General features: G+C 37.8%; 1 protein-coding gene across 1 annotated transcript in view; it reads right to left on the minus strand.

The window, feature by feature from the left end:
- lama2 (laminin, alpha 2) overlaps positions 1-13,681 on the minus strand; it is a 180,227-nt gene that overhangs the window by 100,709 nt on the left and 65,837 nt on the right. The window contains 5 exon segments of the mRNA XM_051071796.1: positions 1,407-1,534; positions 5,138-5,251; positions 5,719-5,830; positions 6,926-7,137; positions 11,101-11,205. Of these exon segments, the coding sequence (XP_050927753.1) occupies positions 1,407-1,534; positions 5,138-5,251; positions 5,719-5,830; positions 6,926-7,137; positions 11,101-11,205 (671 nt within the window).

A 13,681-nucleotide genomic window follows, 5' to 3' on the forward strand; every position in this document is an offset into this window, starting at 1 on the left:
AAGGCACAGCACCATCAAGCTATTATTACTGCGGGGGTTAGAAGGAGGTAGAGAAGGGGAGAGGTGAGAGAGAGTTGTGTCTTTCTTTAGCTCTGAGAGTTTTGGACATGACGTGTCATGACTGCATGAAGATTCTCAGCTGCTGCTGCCTGTGTGCGTGTGCCCATACTGGTGACATCTGTGCACCTAACATAAATATTTTAATATTTAATTTAACCAGCGCTTACATATCGTCTCCATGGCATTATCTTTTGGATAAATATAATCAGTATTTCTAAATTAAGAATGTATTAAATGACAATGTGACAACAATGTGACTTTTTTGTCCACTTGCACTCAAGTGGACAAAACCTATTGCAGGTTTAACAGACATTGTTAACTTTCACCATTTTGTAGGATCTCTGATGCAACAAATACTGTCTGGCATGTTTCACCTACTCTCCAAAAGCCCTTGGTGGAGAATTATCTGTAGGTATCATTTTTATCAAACTGGCTTAGCATAACATTCGTACAAGGTCTGCATGCTTCCTAGATTAAACTCCTTTCAGCAGGAAGAGTGGGCCCAATGCAACCCTCTAAACAAGGCTTTCTCTAGGACAAACAAGAGATTGCACCAGTCCAAACTCTTTCTACAGTGAGTTATCAATTACTTTTGAAATAACTGCAAATTTGATATATGTATATATATGTGTATGTGTTACCATTGGGTCAGTGCATGGCTGTATGTGACTTAGAGGTTGGTTCAGTAAACCAGTGTAGTGGCCTGCTGTGCTTAACCCTGGAGAAGATGTCAGTGTGTGTGATTGTGTGATATTTGTTTTTTTCCTTTGCTCCATTGTTCATTATAAACTGCTAACACTCTGATAAGTGAATATTTTATTAATGTTTAAGGTTAGACAGTATTTTTGCATCTCCCCAGTATTTTAGCAGATATATACTGTAACTTGAGCACGGTTTGAGATTGTGAAACAGGCACAGCATGAGCGGTGGCCCATACAAGAGATACACTATGATAAAAGGTTTTAAATACCTTAATGACTTGTGGGAGGTTTGGGTTTGCTACTGTGTTAAGTTTTGTAGCCAGAGTCAACAGTGATGACATTTCCACCCACAGGGATGATGTTTCCCCAGTTATATTGATGCTTCTACCTGTGGTGTTGATACTTCCCTTCATGTTATTACAATTATACTCCTACCCACAGTGATGAAGCTTCTATTTGTGGTGATTTCCTTCAAAGACAAAAATGTAGTGTCAGGAGAGGAGAGTGGAAAAGAACATTATCAAGAGACAGGTCAAAAAGAGAGATTGGGGCCACAGAGTCACAGGGGTCAGCAGTGATAAATTGAGGCATTTGATTAAATTGTGTCATCATGGCGGCATTAGCCCCAGCGTCTTCAGAACCTACTTGTTGCTAGGAAGATTGAGTGGGCAGGTGCAGGGCTGACAGTCTGCAGGTGACCCACGGGTGGCGTTACCATAGTAGCCATGTAGGCAGGTGTCACAGTGGGGGCCGGTGGTGTGGTGGGAGCAGTCCTGAAGGAGACACACAGGTTGAAGTTCAGTTATGTCAGAAGAACAAATCAACTATTTGGCAAACAGAGCATCTGATCTGTTAACCCCAGTGTCATGAGGGGATCAGTTTCTGCAGTGATGAAAATCTGTCTTAAACGCCCACTGCTTTTATTATTATATTAGGTCATGCTTTTGCAAGTTATAACAAATCAAATATAATTTAGTCTGGTTAAGAGCTGTCCCATCACTTTTTAAAAACATATTTATTTTAACACACTGTTCTCATTTCAGTTTCTACAAATTGTTTTAAAAAATGTCTCATCAGTCTTGAGAATGTCTTGGACACAAAACATAACCCTTTTTCACATGTACATTTTTAATTCTACATTTCAGACTGAATTTAATCCTGATTGACATTTTTGGAGTGCATGTGTTTTTTTTGTTTTCCTGCAATGCAAGTAAACCTTGATAAATAAGTAATCCAATACAATGTTTACGATAGTACAAGCTGACTCTGCATTGTCTCCAACGCAGTGTACTGTGCAAAATGCTGAGCACAGGCAGGCAGAGCTACAGCCACTTTTATCATCCTAAAATAATGATGACGCTGAATAATGAGGCACAATTAAGTTAATTTGTAGTTAATAGCAGGATAAAATGCAAGCTGGGACTGAGAATAAAACTTAAGAGCTAAAATAGTGATTAGTGTCACACTTTGCTTTGAGAGGTTAAAGGTTAAAAAGGTAAAATCTAATAGGCTCAAGGGTTTCAGCACAAGGGTTTCAGTAATAAGGAGAGCAGACATTTGTTGATACATTTTTACAAAAACAAAATTAATGTTATTAAATAAAGCTGTCAAATCAAATTATTATCAAGCAGACAGCAGCAAGGGGAACAATCTTGAGGAGGTCAAGGTTAATGATATGGTTCAGGATTAGCATCACATTTTGTTACCACAGTAACCAAGCACATTGAACTCACTGGTACAATCTCAACCAAACACTTGGTCACTAAAGTAGCTCAGAATCTATCAACAAATTTAAGTACTGATGAAAATTCTGAACTACAAAATCTTAATTTCTAAAAATATTTATTCTTATAGCTTTGTCTTTATCTTTGGTGCTAAGTACTAATCATCATGATGTTTATTTACTTTTATCAATTTTCCTGCTGTTTTTTTTTTAAAAATAAATTAATAGTTGGAAAATAGAGGAAAACTAATAGTTTTCTGACAGAGCTGTGCAAAAAGAAATCTAGCATTGTTACTATTTTTTTTCTTTACTCTTGTTTCTACTAGTTGATTATTTTTTTCCCAAACACAACAGAACCTGAACAAAAACAGGTATATTAATCCCATTATTAATCCCATAGCATCAGTTGTATCATTTTAGGTAAAAACATTAGGTAATGAAAGCTATAAACTACAAATAATCAAGTATTATAAATTAATCTCTGCTGCGAAAGGATCAGCATGGCCCTTTTTATCTACCAACCTTGTCTAAAACATCTTAATCACTGTGACTGTTTTGTCAGTCAGCTTCAATGTGATCAACTAGTAATACAATGTAAAAACACCACTTGCAACACTGCAAGTTCAGTTTAAATGGTTCATGACATGTGTCTTATTTTGACTGCCTTGCCTTACAGCTCTGCCTCTACCAACAGGAACATCAAATAATTATTTAAAGTTAACAGAAAATTATCTCTCTAAATGACATGTCACTGGTCTGATGTAGCAGAATAAAATATGCTGAATCTGAGATTTCTTTCTCTTGTATTTTAGAGTCTGGTTCATATAAACAATTAAAGTAAGACTAAATTGTATTCCTCCTACTGGGGAGATTGTCCATCTGCTTTTTTGGCCCTACACACTACACACACCTACACACACTTGTTTCTATGTCCTGCTGCAACAGTTGAAGTTCTGTGTGGCTACACTGAGTGAGTGTTCACGTTTGCGTGTGTGTATGTCAGTTATGTTCCAGATCGTTTCCTTCTCAGATCAAATGTCTCCTCACTGTTGAGACACATCCTTACACACACACACACACACACACACACACACACACACACACACACACACACACACACACACACGCACACGCACTGTGGTAACCTATAGGACCATGGCATCATTCAGTCATTCAACTATAGCCCGAGAACAGAGTCCTCAGGGAAGGAGTGTGTGTGCATCTGCCTGTCTGCCTGTCACTGTGTATGAATATGTATACAGGAGGGAGGGGAGGGGTGGGTGTGTGGTGTGTGTGTGTGTGTGTGTGTGTGTGTGTGTGTGTGTGTGTTTATGTGCATCTATAAGTGACTGTCAAGTTGTCTGTTTGTTTGTGTGTGTGTGTGTGGTGTGTGTGTGTGTGTGTGTGTGTGTATATAAGAGAGAGAAAGATTGAGTCTGCCTGTTTTTGTGTGTGTGCTCTCTCTCTGACATATCCCAGCATCCTCCTCATCTATAATGAAACATAACATGGTAATACAAAACCCACAACTCTCTCTCAATGTGTGTGTGTGCACGCACGTGCATGCACTGGTGTGTGTAATAGTGTGTGTGTATTTAGTTTGATGCTAACTGACAGCTTAAGCCTGAGGCACTGTGTAGACTGGGGAGTGACGATGTGTGTGTGTGCAGATGCACATGAGCAGGTTGGCATGCATGTGTTTGTATGTGTGCACTGAGAATGTGTATGTATTTGTGTGTTTGTGTTTCTGTGTATGTGTGAGTATATGTGTAGCCAGGATAAACTGCCTCACCCTGCAGTTCCTCTAATGGCCACTAGATGGTGACCCCAAAAAGGAGTTAATTGAGGAAGATAAAAGAGAAAACTCCCCACTTGTCTCTTGAATAAAAATTAATGCCAAGGAATATGTTTTGCAAATAAAGTCATGTTTGTGATTTGTGTCTTACTGGGCCTAAAGGGTATGTGTCTTCCATTTAAAGCTGTCACAGTAGTTGCTGCTTCCTTCCCCCACCTCAGCTCTATATAGTCCCCAAACCTAAAACTTTACTAACACAATGATGTTAAGATCAAAATCTAAAACCAGAAACACAAACATCATCCTTCTCTACAATATCTATGGTCAACCCTGAGCTGTAAACTGACCAGTACATACAAGCAGTCCAGGGCTCTTTCTCTTAACTATTCATCTAAAAACCATCAATGCTATCAACATGGGCAAGTAGATGGTTTAAAATAAAAATGTCAGCTCATTAATTCATTGCAGACAAGTCACTTACCATTACACCATAATAATGATAAATGGGGCAACACCTTTATGATTTAAATGAGAATTTTTGTCAATATTTGATGCATTTCCAAGTAATATTCTATCTAAATAATAAATACTGTTGCTTGAAATATTCTGTGCATTTTCAAAAATATATTGTTTTTCTATTTTAGTATCATCTTTTGGCAATCTGTAAATATGAAAAGCGATTAACTCTTCTCAACAGTTTATGCACAGTCATGTTTTTTTTTTTCCATAAGAAAAATATGCTGGTTCACTGCTAATTAAAATAAAAAAAAAACATTAAATCAAATTAGAGCTCAAATTGAGTTCTTAATTAACTCAGAATGATGAAACAGATGGACAAAAACCAATTAATCATCTTACTAGGCAGTGTCCTGTAACCTCATGGCATTGTGTTGCATGCCCATGGCAATGACAAGCTTCACACACTCCGTTGTACAGATTTCCGTTAACCCTCCGAAAACCAGGAATACATGCCTGAAACACAAACACACTGCAGTCAGAAAGACAGGCAAATTTGTCAGCCTTTGAGCTAATTTAGTGTAGTATAATTTGTCTCTGATCTTCTAATTAGCACCACAAGTCAATGTGTGTGTGCGCACAGTTGTGTATTCTTGAGATACTATGGGTGATGTTATGCCTGATAACACTGTATTATTAATGGCTTGATGAAATATATTTTGTTTTGCAAGCTTTGAAGAATAAATAGTTTCACTGAGTGAAAACACAATATTTTTCAGACCTTGCAGACAACAAGGTTGTTGTAAATCTAATTTGAAAAGACTCCTAATATGTCTATTTAATCAGAAAAAAAAAAAGGGGGGGGGGGGGGGTGAAGCACTCACTTTGTTGACTAATCTTTTCCATTCAAAATAAGTTATATTTTCACATGGCTTTGTAGTAGTTTTACTTATGTACTTTTTCCAATATGTGTGTGTGTTTACCTCACAGGAAGTTCCAGCATATCCAGGTGGACAAGAACACATTTCTACAGCTGATGCTCTCCTCTCTCCTCTGGCTGAGGGATTTGCTACCTGCATTGAGAATGAGTGGAGTCTACGTACATACACAAACACACAAGGACATATAGAGATATTAAGCATAAATATGTGGCACATAGGTAGTCTGTTATAACTGTGTTACATAAGCCTTCACATACATAAACTTGGGTTGTTTAGGCTCTGGGAAAGTTTTTTTTGTTTTGTTTTCTTTTCATAAAGCTAATACAAATATTTCATGTTTAAAGCCACTAGGAGTTTACATTTGTTGAAAATGTGTTTATTCTGTCTTTTGCTATCTGTGATTATCCTATGCATGTTGAGAGTCATCTTAGCAACAACATAATGTAATTCCATCACTAAGAAACTCAAGTGGTTTCCATAATTATTAAAATACATTAAATGTAATTACATTCACATAATATAACATTATAAGTACTAATTTTATATATTAGGTGTAAATGGAATGGACTGAATTTAGATAGCACTTTTCTAGTCTTAATCACTCAAAGCACTTTGGACTACAAGTCACATTCACCCCTTTACACACACGTTTGCATCTTCCGATTAGTGGACAACCTGCTCTACCTCCTGAGAGACAGCCACCCCTAATATATTATGTATTATCTTGCACAAAAGACCAAAAATTGAGGAGTATTTTCAATTTTCATAAAAGTACTTATTTATTATGGGACGACTGTCTACACTTGAATCCAAGAACAATCAGTTTAAGTTTGTACAGTGCTGATCTATTAGTGTATGGGGCATTCATGGTCATGGGCTTTGCTGTGTAGTTTGCATGTTGGTCTGACTGGGCTTTCTCTCTAATTTCTCCCCACAATCCCAAAAACATGCAGGTTAGGTTAAGCGGCAACTCTGAATCCCTTGAATGTGAGCATGCATGGATATCTGGATGTGTCAGCCCTGGAATTGACTGATGTTCCCCACCACTAACCCAATGTCAGCTGGAATTGGCAGGTATAGCTAATGGATGGCTTGTTGAGAGTTTAAGTTAAAAAAAAAAACAAAAAACAAAAAACAATACTTAACACCATACTAAAAATACTAATACTCACTATATCCAGGACACTTGACCTGCTGCATAACATCATCCAATAATGCTCATGTGTCAAAGTGTGTGCACGTTTCCTACCTGTACACAGCGCTGGGTTCTGTACTGTAAGAGGCCCGGACCATCACTCTGGTCACATTGGCTAACACAGACAAGAAATCCCTCCGACTAATCCGTTGTTCTGTCCCTGAAACCAGGAAGTTTTCTGGAAGGAGAACAATGTGATTGGTGCTTGGCGAGGACGGGTACAACGGCTGGCCAAATCTTCCATCTATGATCTTCATCCCACCGCCCTGGTGGAGAGGGAAGAAAGAAACTTTTTGTTGATTTTTTCTCTTCTTTGTTGCAATTAACTTGTAATTCCATATATCGAGAAAGTTTATCTTCTCTGAAAGTCTACCTCTTTCATAAAAGGACTATCATATCCAACTGATCAGGGGATAAAAAGAGAGTGAGAGTGAATGATGTGTCATTAGGTAATGAGCTGCAGTTTCTATTGACATTTTGAATGGACTGAATGCAAAGTGAATTGAGCCTGGGTCTGGTATCTGACTATCTCTTGTTGAGAACAGATCAATGGCATGTAGCCGCTAACGCAGAGTGACAACTACTGATGGAGAGAGAGAGAGAGAGAGAGAGAGAAAGAGCTTACCATGCCAATAAACCATTAAATAAAAACTAATTGAAAGAGAGGAGATGGAGAGAGGCATAAAGAGAGAGAAAGCCACAGCAGAGCAAAGAAATGCAGGGACAAAGATGGAAAGAAAGAGAGAGACAAAGAAAAGAGGCAGATTGACAATAAAAAGACAGTCACCTTAGAGAAAACTGTTTCTGAAAGAAGGGGTTTTACTATCTCTCACTTCTATTTATTACACCTAAAAAAAAGCCTCAATATTTTTCGATCTACTATAACCAGACAGGCCCATTCATTCATATGAAACTGGGTCACAAATATAGTTTTATTTTTAAGAGCTAGGTACGTTCCTAAAACAGCTGGACACTGTAATTTCTATCCAGATTTACTCAAACAGGAATAAATAGTGCATTTCGTGGGACTATTTTCAGCTGTGGATTAATACACGTTTGTTGTGCCAGCGAGTATTTACAGCAGTGGGATGGTGCATGTGAGATAACAATGAGTGAACATTTCACATAGCGCAACAGTGTGGCTCATTAATGTATTTTTAATAGTTTTTGCACATCAGAGGAGCTCTATTGAACCGGAGATTAAGCTGTATCAAGCTTTGGCTACACAGGCAATGCTTGTTTGTAAAATCAATTCATTGTTGGTTTGTGACCCGTCACAGGGCTGCAGATGAAAAAAAGCTTTAAAGAGCAACTTGCAGGTTGGAGACCCCAGTAAATCATGAAGTGTAGGGACACGACGTAGAAACTAGATTTTCTGGGGGGGGTTTTGACTTACATATACACTACAATGACATCTGGAGTTGTTTTTGTGACTGAATTTTGTTTCAACATCTAAAAACAACAAACTGGAATTGATGAAACAAAAGGCAACCAACCAACCAAGATCAAGTTTAACATAAATAAATAAGGATCCCAACTGTCCCAAGCTAGTTTTGACACTCAAGAGGTTGAAAATGTATATTTGGATGCATACACAGGACCACAGCCTTATAATAATGAGTGTGCTAGGTGTCCAAGAGACCAGGAACAGACAGAGTTAGAGAGAAATAACAGCCACAGGAAAGACATTGTGTTGTGGTGTGAAGAGAACCAGTGAGGAACAGGGGAGGAGTCTTGGTGAGTGAACAGCATTAGTTAACGAAAGCTAACAATGGCAAATGCTGTGTTCACATCACAACACTGTAAAGCCTGCTATCACAAAACAGGCTAACTCTAATATAATACATTAAATGACAATGTTATGTTTAATAAAATGCATGATCCATTGCAAAGGAAATGCACTATATTTGGATTTGGATGATGGTTGTATCTGTTCAGAGCACATTTTCAGTCCATATCTGAATAATGTATTTCTATTTGTTTACATCTCCAGTTTCCACATTGTTGTTTTCAGATGTTTCTTGGAAAAAAATCTTGAACTACTAGTGACAGAACTCAAAATAACTCTCTCTAAATATATTGTTTTGCATTAGTGAAAAATAAAATTGGACAGTAGAATTAATCAGTTTTTTTTCCAGTTGTTTTAAACAAAATGAGAAACTGAACATGCACATTATTTCCACAGCAGAATATTGGCTGTTGTTATTGTTGTCAGAAAAGGCTTGGTATTTACATTTCTTTTAACTGTGCTGATGGAGGCTGATAAAGTGGGCATGGATTCAGAGAAAGACACGGAAATCAACAAAGCCATACAGATAAACGAAGACAGAGAGATTACTGTCTATTCAGATCGCAAACAGTTATAACCAAGACGCAAGCTGCTTCCTGTGCTTCACAAAACCATGCAACAAACAATATCACAACTTGATGCAGATATGCAGAGAGTAAACAGTGGGGGGAAAGAAAGAAACAAAACAAGACAAAGGCTGAAAGAGAGACAGTGAAGAGGGAGAAAGTTGGTTGACAGCGTGTAGGTGGTTCATTACTGTCATCATTTGGAGAGGCTTTTTGTTGACAACAAGACCGACACTTGTCCTCCTCTCCCCCTCCTCCCATCTCCTCCCAGTCTGTCGATCTCACTGACACGTCTTTAAATAACACAAGCCCATTGGTCTGTGACTATCTCTCAGTTTTCATTCTCTCCTTTTTTCTTTCCCTCTTTGTACCCTTCCTTCCTCCCTGTTTTTTTTTTTACTGTTTTTCCTTCCTACTGTCCTTCCTTCCCTCTCTCCTGCATTTCAGTCTCTTCCTCTTCTCCTTGCCCTTTCTTTTCTGTCTCCGTCCTTACCTCTTTCTTATTCCATCTTTCTTTTGTTCATTTCCATCTTTCCTTCATCTGTCCTTTGTTTTTCCTCCTTCCTTTTGTCTTTTACTTTTTGTTTCTGTCTCTCTTCATTTCTTACTGTTCTTTTTCCATTCTTTCCTTTTTTCTTCCACCCATCTTTTCTTCCTTTCTTCTTTTTACTTCCTACCTTCCTCTTTTTGTTATGTTTGCCTCTGTCTCCCCTTCTTTACGTTCTTCATTCTTTTCCATGTGGCAGTTTTTGACAAACCCAGAGACACAAAAAGTAAAGTTGTGATACAACTGCTGTTTGAATTTGTGTCCATATTCAATCTACAATTCCATCTCTATAAAATAAAACTTTTAATCCATTGTTTAATTTTTTACTTGTAATTTCTTTTTTCAAGTCGGTGTCTGAGGGGTAGATATGCCTCATTATTGCACCCTATTACAGATGCTGTATTTGAAAATCCTTCAAACTATTTACTAATTAAAGTTTTCTCTTTAGCATGTCATCGGTAGAAAGTTGTGTGTGCAAAACAACAGCATCATTTGTACAGCGCTGGCACACTGAACATGCAAAACAAACACACATGCCAACCAGCACTTGCCCCATTTCAGTTTGTGTGTACACACACAAACACACAATGTTGTTTACTGATATAGGAGATATAAACAGTTAACTAATAGTGTTGTTGCTTTGCTTATTGCTGCCATACATCATATCGCAACCTGCTCATTATAAAGACATACAGAGAGCAAGGAGAGGGAGAGAGTCTCTATTTGCATTTTTTATTGCTAAGTTCAGCATTTCTCTGCCAGCTGTAGCTGCTTTGTGTGTGTGTGTGTGTGTGTGTGTGTGTGTGTGTGTGTGTGTGTGTGTGTGTGTGTGTGTGTGTGTGTGTGTGTGTGTGTGTGCGTGCGTGTGTGCGTGAGTGTGTGTGTGTGTGTGTGTGTGTTTAACAGCTTTTATTTGCTACTTCATTTAGTGGTTTCTCACTGGTGCAGGAGTCAGTGGCTTGTGGGAAAAGATAAATAATGCTGCAGACACAAATACATAAAACACACGTTCACATTGTTCACGTGGGTTTCATCTGGTTGTGACCACCTCCTCCCTCACCAAAAAAACATGTACGTGTCAAGAGTTAGGAATACTGCCCTTGACCAAGGTGCTGCTCAGAGATCTGGAGCTTATTTCTGGGCTGCTCACTGCTCTTAAAGAATCGCCCAAATGTGCCTTCAGGGTTTAATAAAGCAAGACCCATTATAGGCACCATACAGAACAGTACAGAAAAGGGCAGACATATTGTTAAACAGCTCTTTTTTAAATATATAAGTAGCCAATGCTCAACAATGTCTTTTTCTTTGTGTGTGTTTAAAAACTTACCTCTATGATTAAATCATGTTCTGAGGTGACTCTAATTGCCATTTGCTCTTGTTGGTCTGTAGTATAAGACACGGTGTAGACCACGCTCCCTCCATAGGCTGAAAGCTGAAGAGAAACAGATTGGCAAGTTACAGCAAATTGTTGACATGATTAATGATGTTTAATATGTGTAGTGGCAAACAAATGATACTCATATCCGAAGCAAGTCCAAATGTCTTTTCTGGACACATGTTTTGTTTTCATTCATTAACTAAGATGGAGTTAGAGATGAAGTGTCACTATGCAATTTGTGCAGAACAATGACCACTGTGGCCACAAGTGATAATTACAGGATGGTATATGGCAAGACAGAATGTAGTACAGAAAGAAAAGTCACAAAAGTCTGCAAACTCACTCAGTAATGTCAGTTACACAGCAATAAAGTTTCTCTAATGTTTTCTAACCCTAACCACCAAAAGTTACAGGTCATGTTGGACCATGGTTATACTAAACTACTGTTTATTATTATGTTAAAATCTAATATTATAATAACAAGCATGTGTTATTTCTTCTTTCAAAAGATGCATAATCTCGCTATAAAAAGGAGAGTGCATCAATATTTGCTACACTCCCCACCAACAGGGGGCACCAAAGGAAACCAAACCCAAGAGAGCAACACAAGTACTAACTAAGATAGATGACGAAAACTGAGGATTTTACAGTTTTACTCTACCTAGTGCTGAAACAGAATATACGTAATTATTATCAATTGTATACCAAGTATAAATCACACAATGGGGGCTAATGTGCAGCTATGTTGTATGGCCACCTGTGCATATTGCAGTCTTTAGCCCATCAACTATTTGTAAGAACCTACTGAAACATATTTCTGCAGCACCCATGCTGACACAGTAGTCAATTAAAGTCTCAGAAATCCCAAGCTAAAAAAACAGCTTAGTGTGCCCTACATCTAAAAGTGAAATAAAATTTAATATTTTGTGACAAAAAATGATGCCAAATTTGGCAAGCTGTAAATATTTGCTTCAAGTATTAATTATGTTAAAATCTAAAGTTAACCAGAAAATCTGTATTTTATCAATTTCTTATGACATGAATTTGACAAAAACACTCTCACATGTAGGCATGCATAAATTCTTCATGGCAGCAGCATTACTGTACTGTCATGCCACTCATATTTTGCCAGCAGCACAACAAAACCACTACAACTACTGCCTCTGCTAAACAGGGTTTAGCTAAAATCTAATTTTGAATTAATTTTAAAGGTGAGGAGAACACAAATAAGCTACAATCTTTGTTGTCTTGTGTTGTTTTGAAGCAGTGTTTCTGTCGAGTCCACAGAATGAGCTCCAGCTGGAGAAATGCTGCGTCGGCATGATCCTGAAATTTATTATTCTGCTCCAACCTGAACAGTAATGGGTGGGAGAGCGAGATAATAATGCCATCATAAAAATAGAGAGAGGGGGGCATTGAGGAAGAGGGGGAGAGAGATGAAGAAAGAACTGGAGACAGAAAGATAGAGAGAGAGAGAGTTAGAGAGGGAGTAAAAGGTGGGCTTAATGCCTCTATAAACCTCTTCCATTCTACATCATTACTCTCAGTTCTTAAACTGGAAGGAGGAATCGCCCATTTCACAGCTGACTGAAAATACACACACACACTTCCACAGCAGAAGGCATGGAGGTGTTCTTGGGTGGACATTTTTATTGACTAACACTACTCTATTCTAATCTAACCCCATTTGCTGATTTGGACTCTGGCAGACAGTAAAATCATAGTTTAAGCCCACAGTACAAAGAGTACACATATCAAGACAGGCTGCTCGACCTTTTTCACCATTTGTACATCTGCACTCCCACAGCATGGACTCTGCAGTCACACTTAACTCTCCCTCTCAGAAAAAAACTCCAATTTGTTCCACTGCAACAAAATTGCAGCATGATGAAAGCAAAAGACATAACAGAAGACGATGTTTTACACAGACTAACCAGAGCAGCAGTGTTGTGTGAGATTACGTTACATTGTTTAGAATCTGACATTAATTAAATACAAAATAATAATTTTCTTGACTTCAAGAAAGACAATTTTTTCCATTGCTAACATGAAAATATTGAATGGCAAAACGGCCAAAATTTCATTGACACATTTTACAGTATATGAGCAGTTTTCCCCCAAATTTTGTCTTGTGACATATGACATTTGTGTCACCTTCTCTTAGGTTGCATGTCTATAAATTGTGAGCAGTTCCTTCCCAGTTTATATATTTTGAACATTTTTAATATATCTAAAGAAGCAAATAAATCTTTGATTGAGTTGAATGAGTTGAATTCTTCAGATTTATCCTGTGGCCAATTTGGCCTCATGTTGGAAAGTGGTGGTATAAAGCAAAATCTAGATAAAAATACTAAGACTGCATAGGTCTGTGAGTGTTTTAATCCACTGAACGACCTTGCCTAAAATGTTAATTTTCATGTTTCATACTTGTTTGTATTATTACTATTGTTGTGTTTGGTAAGCACTCAGCAGCATAAGATAAGCTAGACATTATTTATCCCACTCATGGGAATGAATTGAGGAAAATACA

This window comes from Lates calcarifer, linkage group LG7_1 (genome assembly GCF_001640805.2).
Source record: "Lates calcarifer isolate ASB-BC8 linkage group LG7_1, TLL_Latcal_v3, whole genome shotgun sequence".
NCBI classification, from domain to species: Eukaryota; Metazoa; Chordata; class Actinopteri; family Centropomidae; genus Lates; species Lates calcarifer.